At 32.0% G+C, this 17,979-nt stretch overlaps 1 protein-coding gene across 3 annotated transcripts; it reads left to right on the top strand.

The window, feature by feature from the left end:
• The first annotated feature begins 2,625 nt into the window (after positions 1 to 2,625).
• On the top strand, positions 2,626 to 17,979 carry LOC136980684 (dual specificity protein phosphatase 10-like). Of its 3 annotated transcripts, none has more exons than XM_067276847.1 (4): positions 2,626 to 2,793; positions 9,928 to 10,550; positions 12,998 to 13,363; positions 16,653 to 17,979. In XM_067276847.1, the coding sequence occupies exons 2-4, from the start codon at positions 9,989 to 9,991 to the stop codon at positions 16,961 to 16,963; spliced, it is 1,239 nt and encodes a 412-aa protein (XP_067132948.1). In that variant the 5' UTR covers positions 2,626 to 2,793; positions 9,928 to 9,988; the 3' UTR covers positions 16,964 to 17,979. The 3 variants fall into 3 exon arrangements, with proteins under 3 accessions (XP_067132948.1, XP_067132950.1, XP_067132949.1); XM_067276849.1 differs by lacking the exon at positions 2,626 to 2,793 and adding an exon at positions 7,042 to 8,159; XM_067276848.1 differs by lacking the exon at positions 2,626 to 2,793 and adding an exon at positions 9,380 to 9,781.

Here is a 17,979-nt window from a genome sequence, read left to right as displayed (position 1 = left end):
TTTGTCTATTTACAAATGGACCAGTGTAAAATACATTGTATCTGATATTTTCAAAGAACTATTGGCTTCTAAAATAAATAATTTTATTTGAATATAGTTTTTTACAGTAGATAAAAATAGTGGGTAGTATTAAATAGATGCAGTATAATTGACGCTATTAATGAATTATGAATTACAGTTATAATTATATATATACTGTATACAAACTTCATAAATTTAATTTTAGTAAATGGCTGAGATTAAGATACAGTTTATTAAGAACATGTAACATATTTAAATGTTTGTATATATATTGAAATTAAAATAACAGGAATAAATATACCATCAAATTTAAATAAAGGTAAAAGTAAGTGTTAAATTTATGATTAAGTTCTGGTGAGATTTTTTTTGTTTGCATCATTATGAAAGAATTTGAATTAAAAGGTTAAGAATAGATTGGAAAGATTAAACGAACAAAATTATGAAATTTTAAGAAAAATTATTGTGATAAAAATTTGTACGTAATTAAAAATCAGAAGGAAAATGAGTTTCGTTTCGTAAATTTTTTATTTAAGCAAAACAATTCACAATAATAATGTAAATTACTTAATATAATTCATATGCAAAGGTTTATTTAAATGTTTTATATACAGTATAACTTATACATACGTACGTACATACATTAATATAGATAAAATTTTATCAATTCGTATGCTTATTAATAATGTACAAGTAAAATCAAAATCATCTTATCGTATGTAGATTAGTTACAAGTTTGCTTGTCCTAATTGAAAAGTAATGAACTTCGAAACTGAAAACTTAAATAACGTATTTTTTTTATCAATAATTTAAATGATAAATTTTATAGATATTATTCTTAGAAAGTAATTTGAAGCATATGTTTCGATGATACTAAGGCTCAAGGATTATTTATTTCAAATAGACTTAATTCAATATCATTTATCAAACTTTTTGCTTATATTCTATCACTAGTTCAGAATTTATTAATATAAGGTTAACAGATAAACTGTAATTTATATTACATGTTGCTTTACGTTAGCAGTTTGAATGAATGAAGTTTATTAATACATTCATTTTATAAATTTTAACGTGTTTTTCTAACTTACAAAATCAAACTTTTTGAGATTCTTTTACGTTTATTTGTAGATCATTCATATAACCAAATATTCACAAATTACATATTAGTCATCGTTATAAAATCATAAAAATATTTTATGACTAACCGATTCATCACTAAAATTCTATGACATTCCTACGCGCTATGCGATAATTTTGTGCATTTTATATATATATGTGTGTGTGTGTGTGTGTGTGTAATATTTATATTTTATATGTACCGTACAGTACGTGTATATGTATATATATATATATATATATATAAACACGTGTATATTTTTATATTTGTGCTGTACATATAAATCTGTATGTGGAACTGTTAGAGAGACCTACTTAAAAACTTAAGATTATCAAGTAAATTGCTTATAAAATTTCAATTTTTATTATTAAATAAACACACGATAAAAGTATTTTTTATATTAAACGAATATAACCCATTTATCTACATTTTAATTTATCAAAACTTTAATGCAAAACTGAAAATATAAACTATTCATCTTATTAATTAATAATAATAGTAATAATAAAATGAACGAGATTATAATTTTATTTTTGAAATACTTCTTGAAATATTAAGAAGTTTTATTGTTTTAAAAAAATGTTATTTAGTTATTCATTAATTATTAAAATATAAGCACACATATATATAAGCTTTATATGTGAAAATATCGAAACATGATTTTATAAACTTCATATAAATAAAATTTCGTATATAAATTAGAAATAGAATAGAATTGTTAGAATGAAATAATAACAATCAGAATTGTACGAACCACCTCATTCAATTTATTTAATATTTTTAACCGTAATAGAATTTTAAGTGCAATGTTTTGTAAAACGTCCTTCTAACTAAATAGCTGCGATTTTGTAAAAATTTTAATTAGTTATATCCTACTAAACTGGCTTCATTTAAATAAAAATTTATATTGTCTTTTATTCAGTTTTCGTCCATTTATTTCTTTATTATTTTCTATCTAATTTATATTAAACAGATAATGATTATTTTATAAATTTTATCGTATTTTATCTATTTTATGATTTAAATTGTAAATAATAATAGTTTATAGTCTAATTACTTTTTTATCTTTTTTCATAAATTTTTATTCGCATTTTACTATAACAGTATAATTTTAAAATTATTTAATTTGTATAAAAAATTTAGTCGCGAGAGATATTAATGGAAGAATTTTGTATATTTATTACAACTGTAAAAATTTGAATAAAAGTTTATTTATCAATTCGTATTTAAAGTTATGTTATTATTTTATAATACAAAACAAAAACGTTTATGATAACAAGTCCAATTTTTAAACGGGACAAATTTTTTAGTCTATAAAAACTATGGAAAGGACGCAAATAGGACGAAACAGCTTTGTGAATGAGGGGTAAATCTACTTCCTGCCTCACCATCTGCCACGTACTAGTGTAAACAAGGCAGCGTACCCGACCTCGATCTACTACCCGTCATGCACAGCGCGGACTACGTCCTGGCTAATGACGTCAACGAGTGAGTCATCGACTAAAAGTTGACTAGGAACTGCGACAGGCGAACCTGTTGCAGCCAAAAACTCGACAACACAACACACAAACTTCCACTCGTCCAAAGATCAGTCGTTGTCGGATTGGTTAATCTAAATAATATCAAACCATATGGACAAGCTGAGGAAGAGTATCGAGGTAAGCCATACCTTTATGAATATATACTACGCTCTCTCACATCTATCTAACACGGTGGCAAAGCTCGCTCGGTCCGAGGAAATTTTTGACACGCTCGACATTCCGAATAAAAATTGTGTGCTCTTCTGCAGCTCGGAGAATACCAGATTTTTAAACAGGGATGTATAGGAAGCGTTATTTATTTTCCGTTTCCTGTGGTCCTTTTTTTATCGTTTGCATTCTTTAAAATTAATCGATCCAGTACAGAAATAGAATATAGGCTGGAGAAAAATAATGCAAGGACTCGAACACTGTAAGTGGCGATGATTCATACATGTCGCCACTAGCAGATAAAGACGTTACGAAATCATTGTCGCCTTTATAATTCAATGCAGATTAGACTTACGTAAGTTTTTGATTCATAGGTGTTTCGTTGCTCTTATTTCCGACGACAGCCATCACTTGTGTATAACATTTCTATCTGCTCCGATATTTACTACATAAAAAATAATACGAGAAAGTAAAGTTCCTACGTTAATATCAGATTATTTTTTCCTCGTTATTTATTGCAAGTTTTTAATTTTTCCCCCTAGCGTCACTACTTTCTCGGGTTCTCTCTTTTGTGAAAAATAATAAAAATATAAATAGATGACTAAATTCGCTTGGCTCTTCGGCTTTATTATTATTTTTGATTGTTTTTTCAGTGGTTTTAGTTGATCGAAAAGTATTAGTTTGAGTTGTTTATCTGTTAGAAGTTTAATTTCTTGAACTTTACTGGTGCGCTCTAATATTTCGATTACGTGTCGAGAGATGGCGCGACATAACACCCGAACTTTTCCTCCAATCGAAATACTGTTTCCCTTGTTGTAGTTACGACTAAGTTTTTCTTCGATTTCGGAGGGTAAACCAATGTTTTAAATTTTCTATTTCGGTTTATGAAATGGTAAAAATCAGAAGTTACGTGAATAAAATACTTAGTCATTTGTTTCTTAATTTATAGCTATAAAATTATAACTTAAATCTATTGTTATACGTTAAGTGCTGGAATGACCTTTGACGTTAATATTAAACGTATGGCCTTAAAATCGAGGTCGTGCAAGGTCGCTCTTCGGAAGGTGGACTACAGTTTAGGGATATTTCCCCGGGCGTGACTAATAATGAATGTTTCCTGTAACGAGTCACGTAAATATATTCTCGACTTCGACTTTGCCGATTATCTTAGTTTTTCTTCTAATGATCTTTTGTAAATTGAAGGTGTTCATAAAACTTGTGAGTAATTTTGACTCGCATATAAAAATAGCGTCTTGCAAATAATAATACTATAGTACGAAAAGTAATGACGTCATGTAATTCAAGAATATTTAAACACGATTTTTTTAATGTGAACAATTAATTAGTGATTAATTTCGATAAAGAAAGGTTACAAGATTAATATCGTTACTTTTTATGCTAAAAATATAATTAGGATAATGATTATTATTAAAGATTAAACTGTGAGTAGAAGCAGTAGTTTTAGGGTAATCTTTTAATTTCTTTCCATACGAAGGAATGCTAACTATTGAAAAAGTACTTCAAGCATATGCAAGGCTATATAAGGTTAGATTGGATGAATGTTTTCATGAGCTGTTCCTTTTTTTTTTATAAATAATTTTAAAAGTTATAGTCATAAAAATCCGATTCATAAGTGGATTGTTTTGTTTTTGTTTTTTTTTTTGCTGTGAAAGTTTTAAAAAAATCCAATTCTTAATTAACTTATTAAAGCATCTTTTTTATCTTTCTTTTTATCTTTAGTATATTCCTCGTGTCTCTTAGAATATATCGATAGTTTGTAAAACTAATTAAAAGTGTGTCAATAATAATTGTTTTGCCAATAAGTGACAATTTCGATACGCAATTTAAGTGCTTCGTTCTTTTCTATTTAAGTCAAGGATGAAAAATCAAATTAATGATAACGACTATTTTACTTGAAAATCAATCTGAAGGTCGGGAGATAAAATCTCATTAAGTGCAACTCTTCGAAATGTTTAACTTTTCGATTATTCGAGCCATTCTATTCTATTGAGGCGCAAAGGTGCTACTGTTAATTTTTGTTTCTTGTTTGATCAAAGTAAATTAATTGATAATTGCTTATCCTAACAGGTCTATCGATTTCCTGAAGAGTGGGAAACATTAATGATTCCAGTTTCCGTTTTCCACGATTTTCTTTATAGAAAGTGTTTATTTGGCGTTTCTCGATGTTCTTTCCGCTTCTTAATTAAGAAGTGTTATCTTTTTTTTATCTATGGATGGACTCGAATAAAATTTTTTATTCCCTTATATCATTTAATTACAGTTTAACACACAAGGTGTTTAGATTTTATAAAAATCTTTAGGGCGTAGATTAGATTGTTTAAATATAATACTGATGATCTTATAGCTTTCTGATTCATTCAATGGTGGTTTGTCATGATGTAATTTTTGTATTGTATTATTACTTACATCATATAATTTTCTCAAAAATATTTTTCCATAGAACGGAAGATATAACGTGGGAAAGTTGGAAAATCCGGATGGATTTCCTATTATCTTTGTTATTGATTAAAAACACCTGTTTAAGTAATTTTTATTGCATGCGAGTTACGCATTCGATAAATATAAAACAGTTGATCCACACACGAAATCCAGAAAAATTGAAATTCTCCAAATACCTTCGACAATTGAATGGGTGGTCTTCCTAAAAAAACCTGTTCATTTTCTAAAGAATAAGGGCGGAATTATTTAAAATAATCTTCATAACTTCCACCCGTTTGTATTAAATCTGTGTTTATTCTGGTAAACTACTAAGTTTTTATATTATTACAACCAACCTTCTATCTACATCATAATTACTTAATGAGGGTATTCTGGATTCTTATTTCTTCAATGGACTAAGTCGAGAAAAATTTAATTGATGCCATTTCCTCGTCGTAGTGAAAAAATTATATAATGCGCGTACGGTATTTGCATATCAAGGTTATGATGTTTGTAAACGAACGAAGTTAATTGAATTATTGACGTCATTACGCTCGGAGGATAAATGGAACGTTTAAGTTCGCTTGTACTGAAAACGGGATTAATTAAGTATTTTAAATAACGATACTGTACTCGTTTTTATCGAGTATCGTCTATGTGACTGATATCTTCGCTTGATAATATTCTTTTTTGGACACAATCCAAGATTGTTGTATCATCGCGTATTGTCTTCCACGAAGACCACTTTTTTCACTCGCGAATTACACTTAAATCTAGAGCCATATTTTTATAATTGATTAATTTTATTATTTTTTTCATAATGTTTTTTGTTAAAATTAACTTCTGACATACTGTGCATTGTTAGAAGGAAACTGAACAGTGTCTTTCTTTATAGTACCAGGTTAAAAGAAAAAAAATGGGACAGATACTTTAATGTTATATCATCTAAAGGATATTTATAACTTTGCATATAATACAGTCAAGATGAGAATTTTTAAATGTATCTTATTGTACTGTACTTGTTAGTCTAACAAGTAAGTTAAGGAGCAAAATAACTTGTAAAGGACGTTTACCTCAAATATCGTAAGGAATATTATTAAAATTAGATTTAGATTTTTTAAATAATAAAAATACTGGCTTTAGAAATAATTTATCAAAAAAAAAGAGGGAAATTCCATGCTTTTCTCATTTTAATGTAAGTACGAAATTGGATAATATATAACATTTAATTACGTTGTATGTATTTTACACGATTATATTTATCGTTATTTATTATTATGTTGGATGTAGGATTATTTTCACTTCTCTGAGAATCGGTAAATATTATTGTATTATGGAAAGACCTTGAAAAGTGGCGATTTGTCAACGTTGCGTCACTTGCAACAGGTCTTGCTCTGGTCTTCCCTGGCCATGAGTCAGGAGGGTGACGATCGGCGGCTGATGGACGGATTTTGAACGCTAGATATGCAAATCGCTAGAGATTTCTCTATGAATGACGCATAATAGATTGAGCCTTCTATTTTTATTTTTGCGATAAATATAGAAGGTTGACGATAAGAGTGTAAAGAGTTTTTCCTCCATAATGCGATACACGCTCTTATCGAATATTAAAATTGATCATTCGAAAATGTTAAATGAGAATTTTGGCCTTTGACAGCTCTCTGGAATAACTATAATCTGTTATTCCAAGTGAATTAATTTTCTTCTGAAGCATAGAACTTTTTAGGACCGAGACAATTATATTTAAGACGTTGTTAACATTTTTTCGTCAGTTTTATAACAGGGAGATAGACATAATTGTGTTTATCACGGTTAGAAAAAATAGTGAATATTAAGTGAAGCTTTTTATATAATTGTTTTAAATTTAAATTTGGATATTTTGTTTAACAACAATGTGAGGATAATGTATTTCCAACATATTTCAATAATAATAAAATTTAAAAAAAAAGCAGGAAAATGTAGGACAACGGCTTAGGTAGAATGATTCATCGAACAGACGCGATAAAGATTGTCCATTCTTTTTTTTGTGCAACCTCTTTTCTTATCCCGGAGTGATTCACGCTTCACCTCGATCTGGTGACGTATTTGAACGGAGTGGAGAAATCTACGTCTGGTTGCTAAGGTTACGAATCACGTGCCAGAGCTAGCTCCTCGGAGAGCATTTTGCTTCGCTGTAGATAAAAATCCGAAAAGCGATAACTTCTACTGGATTTTAAGAATAACGCATTTAAGAGGAATTTATTTAAGTCGCGAGTTTCGAGTGTCGTCGGAGATAAAACTCGGGACGTCACTCACCCGTTACAAAGCAGTTAAAATGCCTTCGGTTTATTCTCAAAAGTGTCATTAATATTTCTCCAATACCGAATGATTCATTTTAAAGTGCTAAACTGTAAACGAAAAGGTGAATCATCTAAATCGTTTAATATTTCTCGCTATCGATTTAACGTGGTTACGACTTTTATTAATAAGGAAACAACCAGATCTGATGTAGAAAAGATAGACAAGTTCAATCGTTAAGCGAATACTCGGCATCTGAGAAATTGTCTTGCCGATTTTCGGATCAAAAGCTATTAGCTCGTAGGCACAAATCTCGGTCGTTCCGCGGACACCTCGTCCTAACATCATACAATAGTCCGGCCTGTTTGTTCTGATCCCTTAGTCACCCGGGGCTGTGACCTCACCCGACCAAATCCTCGACTCGACTCGTCGATGATTTCATTACTGGTCCTTTCACCTCCTCCTGTAGTGACGTGAGGATGACGTCATCGACGCGGAGTCTCTAAAATCTGTCGTGAGAATGCTTGGATTTGTCATTTAGGCCCGAGAGCACGTGCTGTCTTTGTGGTAACCACGTGGTCGTAGGAAAGGCGTGATTTTTCGTATGAAGAGTCGATAAGGTAGGACGAAATTGCTAAATATTAGAATTATCGATAAATTATCGTTTCTATGTTTAATACCTGCTCATTACTTTTTTTAAACTTTGATTTGCGATAAAAAGTAAAGATAAAATTCGAGTAGACTAAATATGTGTGCGCGTTTTATAATTTGTAACGAGGGTAAAACAGTTCTTACAACAAAGCATTTCTGTTTTGAATCCACTTTTAAAAAAAATAAAATTATATAAGTTATTAGGAATATTTTGTAAATTACATTAAATGGCGATAAAAATTTTAATTATAGTTTCCGAATGATAAAAGACCTAAAAGTCCCGCACGCGTTCATTCTAAATCACTCGTAAAACGCTTTTTCATTGGTCACAAGAAGCGATGACGTCATTTCAACGAATGAGTGGAGGATTTACCCTGAGTCACTAAAAGACAAACTTTTGTTCTGGTGATGATCACTCGTCGATTTATTATGATTTAAAACATTGTAGTCCTAGTTGTTTGGATAACGATTTCGGATTTCATTCAGGATTAGCGACGTTAATCACAATTTTCCGTATCGATGGTGATAACAAGTCGGCAGGAAAGGGTTGTCAGTCCAAAACGCTGGTTCAAAGTAGGTTTTCCCCTTATTACGTACCGAAAACCATTAATTATAGTCTTAAGAGAGCATTAAAACTTTCATTCACGGTTGATAAAATCCTGATAGAATTGTTGGAAAATATTTTTTTTTTATAGAAATCCCATCTTTCAGCAAGTCCCGATTGTTGCGCTCTGTTTTGAAATTTACTTGTGATAAATCCAAGTTGATTTAATGAGTGTCATAGATTCTTGTGGTCTAATAGCTCTTAACCCCGAATAATCCTCGAAGATTTTAGTACTTATCCGGAAATTGAAGTAGATAATAGGAAATTTTTGAATTTTTCTCGAATAGTATCGCTAATTTTCGATTTTAGTATATTTATAAAGAGTGCATAAGACCAAACGAAACTAATTTAGAGAATAATGAATCTATAACAATAACGAACTTTTAAATATACTGTAGAAGGTATTTTAATCCAATTCTACGAGCAACTTTTACTTTCGATAACATAGAATTTTAACATAATTATCAATAGTTTGAAGCATAATTTTTTTTTGGTTTTAAAGAAGGTAAACCGTAAATGATAAATTACTTTAAATTTTTAAACTTTTTCTAAAAGGAAAATGGAAGTTTTGTTTGTGCGTATTCTTAAGGAAGCTTCATTTGTATATAAAATAAATGATCGTCAAACCTGTAACTATACTTTGTTTGACATTTTCCTAACTGTGGGTAATGATGGAAGTTTTTAGTGTTATCTTTTACAAATACCCTTAGAATTTTTTCGAGTTAAAAATGTGATGTCCCATTCTAACGAGTGCATTGGCGTTTTTAAGTCACAATGACTCATTATAACCATCAGCCATTTACTTGCCAGGTATGGTTGCCTTTCCTGGACGATGTGTTGCTAATTTCTTCTTATGAGTCACGTCCAACACTATGTTGGCGCTCCGGGTGTCAGTTGCTTTTAGTTCTTCGGCTGTCCGCTAGTTTCTCTTGGCGCTTTTTATTCACTCGTTCGCATTGATAAATACCGAATTTGATAATCGGTCAGGTTAGTAAAATAATTGTAGGTTTTGTAATGCGTAAAATTTAAATAACTTTATTTAAATTTTGTGACGACTTCTGCAATAGTTTAAACCGTTTTGTTATCATAGCTGTATCGTATTTCCGTTTCATTGGGTTTCTGTTTCCTTACAGATGCTCGCCTGTCTGTAACGTGTAACATATCAACACGTGTACTACAGATCCTCAATTGTTCATGTCTGGTGCAGCGCAGTTACAGGTCCTTCGGGAAGTGTCCGGCGGCATGCTACAAGTAAGTGACCAGAGGAGGCAAAGGTTACATTTGGCTCTCAATAGGACGCTGTGTTGTACTTCCTGCACGTCTCCTCCGCCGTCACCTCCTCCTTTAAACGCACCAGTACAAAAGAAGAGTCGGTTAGATCCGATAGACTGTAGAACTTATCTCAATCACGTGAAAATGATTGCTGCCAACGAATTAGCGGCCGATGTAGGAAGCGGAACCGTTTTGTTGGATTGTCGCCCTTTTCTCAGTTATAACAACAATCACATCGCGGGAGCTATAAACGTCAATTGTTCAGATCGCATCAACAGAAGGAGATTGCAACAGGGGAGGGTGCCGTTGTGGGATCTCGTGCCTTCAAGAGAGGGTAAGGAAACTCTAAAGAAGAATATTCTGGCCGATGTCGTTGTCTATGATGATTCTACCAGCGATGTGGACAAACTAAGTCCTTATCATCCGTTAGCCTTGGTACTTCATGCCTTATGCGAAAACGGAGCTAAACCCGGAGTGTTAAAAGGTAAATAATAACAAATATATATATATTATATATATTTTTTTTTTTTAAATAAAAATAGTGAACAGTCACTTAATAGTGTTGTTATTTATCTTCGTTAGCTAATAAATATCTTTTTTAGTCAATAATAATAATTAAGTGTGTATATGTATATATATAGCTTAGTAATAAAAAAAGGGACAAGATGAGAATATGGGAATTTGTAGCTATTGCGTCAGTTCGAAGGTCACGGACAAAACAAAGACCCATGTGTGTTCTTCCTCTTGTTTTGCATCTTTCGTCATCTGGAAATGCTTCACTTTTTCTTTAAACATTTTCTCACAATAAAACATAGACCTGCTGATCATTTGGTTTGCGTTATATATAGCTTAAGCCAGTATGGAATTATAAATAGCAAATATACAGTTTTTATCCCAAGTCGTTTACGAGTATGTATGATTATCTTTAGACTATATATATATATATAAGTTTATGAATGAAATTATATTTATTTTATACATTTAGATAGCGTTCTTAACTAAATAAATACAAATGGTAGATTTATCTAAGTAGTGAAATTCAATAATTCTGTTAGTAATTTTAATAATAATGATAGAATTGCAAATATTATTATTTTATCTCTGAACAGAGCGATTTTAAAATGTTCACATTATCTGCAGTTTTTTTATTTTATTTTGTTGTCAACTTTGCTGGCATTTAAGTAAAAATTTTCGAAAAGTAAATATTAATTTGGCTAGTAAACGATCAATGGTTACGAAACTTAAATGGGGGGAAACAAATAAAAGTTCTGTTATTCGACAAACGTCATAACCTGTTACGTATTAGAATAGCGCCATCTCTTGGTCGATTGCGTAATTATTAGGGGAGAGTTGAGTCACGATATATAGTATTTTGCCGTACAAATGACCGAGCGACCACAACCTCTCAGAAGTCCATTAAGGACGGGCATTTGTCACCTGACCCGTGCCATCCCATAAATCCCCTTAACTGCCGGGGACTTGTTCACATTATGCTTAGTGCGAATTACTGTCTCGAAAAGGAATAGAGCATTTTATACGGAAGGCTGTCATCGTTATTTCTCGCCATCAATTTCTATTGTAATTAATAGTATCGAAATGTTAAATATTTCTTTAAAAAAATTTTTTATATGTTTTTACCCAATTTTTTAAGATGACTAAATAATAAAACAACGCACATATCATGCATTGCGGAGACTAATTAAATTTTATTTACAAAAAATGCATTCTCACATGAAAATAGATAAATTAGTATAAAATCTATTTAAGAAATGTTGATCAAATATATTTTGAAACTGTTATAAGCAGGGACATTTTTCGAATATTTCAGAAAATAATTGTAATTCCTTAAATGAAATAGCAATTCTTTCTCAATCCAAGAAAATTCTTAATGAGAAATTATCAATATTTTTGTTTATTGAGACTTGAAAAAATTCGGGAAAAAAATTTTAAAAAGAAAAGGTAGGTGTGTAGATCTTAAAGATGAAGAATTCGTGATGTTAACTCAAAGATATTAGTAAGCATCCAGGTCGAGTTGACAGAGAGCTATTTTTGGTTGTCTTTATTAGCAATTGGTTGGCCTAACCTGTATTCATGATTCACTGGAGAAACCATCAAAGATCCTTGCCAAAACATCTCTTGCATCGTTCTCTAAACATCTGGATTGTTTTTTTCTTTTTTTAACACAAGTTTTAAACTGTGTTTTTAAGCTTCGATTTAGTTTCATTCTCTCGTTGAATGAAATGAAATTTAAAAAAAAAAAAACATATTTAATCTAATTTTAAATGTTTTAAAAATTTAAACGGGTTAAATTTTGAATTCATTGCGAGTCTCCTTTAGTATATTATGAAATATTAACTATAACCTCCCCTTATGAAGGACGGGGAGGACAATCGGCTTTCGATATATAGTACATATCGATGCGAAGAGCGGGGTGGGGCGGTCGAAGATCTTGGCCTCTCATCCATCACACTTTTGGTGTTTATCTTGTCTCTCCCTCGGGGGCCACGAGGCTCCCCACTCCATTAATTAGGGACCCATTAGAGCCTCGATAGTTGACGATTCTATCGTTATCGTCCCCCTCCCTTAGGTAGACCAAGAGACATGATTCACCGAAGCGACCTGACTTTTATTTTCTCGTAAATGCATAAAGGTTTTTTAATTTTTATACTTTCAGTATATTTATCATTGTAAATAGTTACGGAGAAGTTAATATCATTTTTATATCGAACAATACACCTTTAATTTTGTTATTTTCAGTTTCATTGAACTGTTACTCGAACTATTTTTTGTTCAAGTACAGGATTCCAAGATTCAATATATAAGACTGCATTTAAAAAAATAGGCAATAAATAATAAACTTAATAGATAGTAGAATAATAGTTTTAATAATATAACAGTAGCGATTCTCATGCTGGGATATTTGTACCGCAGGTGGTTGGAAAGAATTCCAGCGTTGTCACGGTGATCTATGCATTAGTACTCAACAAAGACCATCAGGAGAAGTTTGCAGCTCTCTCATCAGTCCTACCATGCCAGTTTTAACTGAATATGAACTTTTACCGAAAGCGGAGAACTTGGATGCCACGCCAATCCTCCCATTCCTTTATTTGGGCAATGAAAGAGACGCATCCGATTTGCAACGTCTTCGCACGCTAGACATAAATTACGTTCTGAATGTTACTTCACATCTCCCCGGTTACTCGGAAGACGACGGAATTATTCATAAGAGATTACCCGCTACAGATAGCGGCCATCAAAATTTGAAACAATACTTCGAAGAAGCTTTTGAGTTCATAGGTAGGTGACATTCTGTCCATCGTATATTACTGCATGATCGTACTGTGTGTTGGCTTTATGAAATATTTGGTTTCTTAATCTATAAAATATAGAAGAAATTTTATAATTTCTTTAATTAAAGAAATTTAGTAAAATTGTTATTATATTTCATAAAAATTCAAAGTTTGTTTACTTTTGGCATTCGAAAAATTGTTTCATAATTTCATTCATCTGCTCCTATTTCTGTCTCGACCTTAGAATGTCTGACTTGGATGATTCAGACTGTTTACGGATTTGTCGACTTCGCTTAGACTCATTGCAAAGAGATTACGAAGAATTAGTTCATTGACTATCTTTTATTATTATTTTTTATGTATTTTTTATTCATCATTGGGAAACAAGCTTAATTACGCTCTCCACTTTGGATGCATATGAAGTAATAACGGAAGCACATCATTAGCTTTGGTCAATCTAAATAATGTTTTTATTTTATTCAGTCATGAAAAAGAAACAGCAGAAAATATGGGATAAATGTTTTGTTTGTTTATTTTTTAAATAGTATGATAAAAATTGAATCTGCTATGCATTTTGTGAAATATAATTTCAAGTATTATTATAGAAATTTAAATCGATTCTTAACCCACAGTTTGGTTCGAAAAGAAATTTGCATGGAAAAAGAATTTTGAATAAAAACAACAATAATTTGCAGAAATAACTTAATAATGAGGAAGATATGCAAACTGCATTTAGAAATTTTGTTCTGAATCGTTACACTCCAAAACATCTTTCATGAAAAAAAACAAGAATTTTTATTAAAAACTTCAACTTGGATATTTTTAGAATAAAGTATTATCAACAGTAAATGCATGTTTATGTAATAGAAGAGTTTTTTTCAATGCAATTATAACCATAAATGAAAAATTGACATATATTTTCATTTTTTAATGGAGGAATATTTTATCAAAAATTCGGTTTCGGGCCTCGAGTAAAAATGATTTTGTGAAATGAAGTAAACAAATTCAGTTGTGCAATGAGTCAGATTTAGTTCTTTGTCCATCCTCTCATTTTACTCAGAAAAGAGGAGTCCCATTGTGGAGATTCTGACAGACAAGACCAGGAACAATGGGAATCCAGCTGCCTACCTGGTGGGGCGAAGTACGATCGCCTCTTTCTATCCCCTTTCTGGGCTTTCCCCTAACATTACTCATCCCCCATAGTACGCGACACGTCACTGGGTGAGTAACCTCACAGATGGCGTAAGTTTTGGTGACGGTCGCAAAACCAAGCCGACAATGAATCGTTTCTTCGAGCACGTGGCAGATTGGACATAACAGGGTCAGTTGGATGACCATCTGCTAAGTGATGTTTATTCTAATAAAACGTCGAACCATGTGTTGAATTAAGTCAACAGTTTTACGTAACTTTCTAATACTTTGTGTGATTGTGTCAAAATCTAGTAACTGAGCTACACTTTAAGACAACTTTTCCTCTTTTTTTCAAAAATAAGGATTATTTTATTTCATATTGAATAGAAATAAGAATAACCAAACCGTTCGAAGGCTTTATCGCACCTAAAGAGAGAGAATGTGATTCCGTTCCCACTGAAAAACTGTAGGCTATATGGGAACTTCCCGGTTTCACCGATAAGTCGGTAACTTCTATATACTAGTCTCATGGTTGGTTAACTCTTCAACAGGTAACTTTTTTATCGGCTGGAGTCTTTTCCCATAGAATGCACCTATGACTCATTTCTTGTACCTGCTCTACCTTCTCCCGACCGTCACGTGACGGCACCATTATCCATGTGAATCAGTGCTTCTACTGGTCTCTGCTGACGTCATCCAACTCATGATGATATACCTGAGGGGAAGGCAACGAAACAAATCAGCCCTGCCCCCTTTTTTCACACACCATGGTCCCTTTTTTTCGACCTATTGTTCAAAAATCTCGATCTCTCGTGACTCATGCTATTCTTTGGGATCAACAAAGACAGCGCATGCGTCACTGTGACGTGATTGTGGCCAGCTGGTATGATATCACCGAATAGTAAGTAACGTATTCCGTACGGGGACCAGATATTCCATTTCCCTAAATCAATTTGCCAATGATAACGAGCCGCATTTCCTTCGATTTTCCGTACTTGCACTCTGTTACGTCACGTCGACAGTATAGGCATTTCGTTTAGCTCGGATTCCATCATGCAGTCAATAAATACCAATATCTTGTACACGGCGCAGACGACCTTTCCGTCTTAACTCGACAGCTACGTCTACTATTCGTCCTCGCGTGAGTCATTCTCGTTCTGCCTTACCTTCCTGTCACACCTGGTAGTCACGTGACTAGTACAGCTGCTTCCGGTCTCGTTCTGATCCAGCAGGTGACGGGCAAGGACGGTTGGTTGGTGACTCACCTATGCAACGTATTTCTCGAAGTGTTGATGTCGATCTGCTTAATAAGCAATGCATAAACTTCCAAAGTTGTTACGTCAATCAAACGTTTTGTATTTACATACGATCCATTTATAAAATAGGTTAATAAAATCATTGCATTTATTACATTGTTAGTGAATATACTGTAACTAATTTTTTTCCACATTTGTATTAAAATATACTGTTTAACTTATAGAAAATGTATGTGTAAAAATTAATAGTGTTATAGAATTTTTGTTTATTCAAATATTAGTCGATTCATAATAATTTGTGTATATATTTTTTCGTTTTTAAGTTTGTTTTAACTCCTCGAGTGTTGAAAAAATGGTAACATTCATTCTGCTTACCTGAATTAGTCGATATTGACTTTGCTCGTTCACTAGCCCCATATATAGATCTGATTAAATTGTAATTAAGAGGCTGAAAGGGATACCGGAAGGGTTTCGACTTCTTAAAATTCCCAATAGCGCAGCAGGCACCCTTACAAACGATCATTTAATAGAGTTTCGATGACATCAGCTTAGCTTTTTGTCTGCAGTGGAACAAGCGTAACGGTCATTAGAAGTGATCTGGATGACTCCCTGCAGAGTCGATGCTTATCCCTCTTTGACTAAATATCTCTCGAGGGAGTGTTGGAATTCTCAATTGAAATGAACGATAGAAATACAGTTACTGTACTTTTTGCGCATACGTAATTTACTTTCAAATAAATACCCGAAGTTTAGTTTTTAAACTGTGTTACTTTATTATAGGTATTATTTGTCATTGTACAAACGTATAAGAACTATATATAAACATTAATAATTTGTCTTAAAAATAATTTTAATTTTTGAGAATTTTTTTCGAAATACTCATTCTCGTTTTATTTATTTATTTTATAGATGAAGCTCGCCGGAATAATAGCAACATTTTGGTGCATTGCCAAGCTGGCATATCACGTTCTCCGACCATTACCATTGCCTATATTATGAGACATACCTTAATGAGTTTGATCGATGCATACAGGTTTGTGAAAAGTAAAAGACCTATCATATCCCCTAATCTGAACTTTATGGGCCAGTTGGTGGAACTGGAACAATCGTTGAGAACAGATAGCGAAGCGGACGGACCAGATTGTGCCTCTTACAAACAATGCAATGGAGAAAGGACTCCTAGTGCGCAAACCCCACCCGAAACAGGACCTAGTGTTTGACGCCCTCTATCGGACAATCGTTGGGTTAATATATATTGTGCCATATCCTCGAGGAGGACCAATGTACAGACTCTTACCATCCAACCAACATTTAAGCGTGAAAAAATTCTCACCAAGCTCGTGATATCCTATCCATTCGACTAGATCTGATGTATATTTTTCATCATAATCGATAAATAAGTGTTGCAAACTTTCACGTTTGTAATACCCTATTTTCAAAAGCCAATTTTCCTGTTTTATAAAATTTGAAATTTAACTCGATCTCTGTCCGTCGATCCTATTTATACACTGTATATCCGATTAAAATTTTTATAATTATGTAAACTTTCCCTCGTAGCAAATAGGAAACAAATAATTTAGGATATTTATGAAAGGAATGATACATATGTGACTATTGTTTATTTTATGCTGATTCGAGGTATGACAGCTATTTGTAGCATATAAGTGCCTTTAAATTTATATTTTGTACGTTTAGAGACTTAAACCTTAAATTTTTTAAATTAAGAATAATAGGTACCGTCCGTATTCGAAAATGATTTGAAAAATAAATATGTAGGGTAGATATAGGTGCGATTATATGAATAAGTTAACTAGATAAGTCATTTATATAAAAAGTTGGAAGTAAAAGTTTACAACATTCGAATCTTTCAGGCTTGATTGCATTCTCAAAGGCAAACTATTTTTGCAAGATGGTCACAGACTTAATATTTATGGAATTTTTGTATATAGATATATATATAATGATGTCATTTAATTGGCAATTCGCGAACTAATTTGGGATTCAAGCCTTGGGTTCGAATGCTTCAATATAAGCGGGTCCATAGTTAATCCAAAATTTTAACCAATCTAGTCTTCTGCATTCTCTTATAATGAGACTTTATTGTACAGTTGAGTATTTGTCCTTTTTTTTTTTTTTTTTGGTACATGTAACACAAAAAGGTTATATATGACATTCAATTGACAACAGTATTTTTCAAACAGAATTGAATATAATAAAAGGATGATTCATTTTAAAA

The sequence above is a fragment of the Centruroides vittatus genome, unplaced genomic scaffold (genome assembly GCF_030686945.1).
Source record: "Centruroides vittatus isolate TY-2023 unplaced genomic scaffold, ASM3068694v2 contig_717, whole genome shotgun sequence".
Taxonomy (NCBI): Eukaryota; Metazoa; Arthropoda; class Arachnida; order Scorpiones; family Buthidae; genus Centruroides; species Centruroides vittatus.
This window is presented reverse-complemented; position numbering and strand designations above follow the sequence as displayed.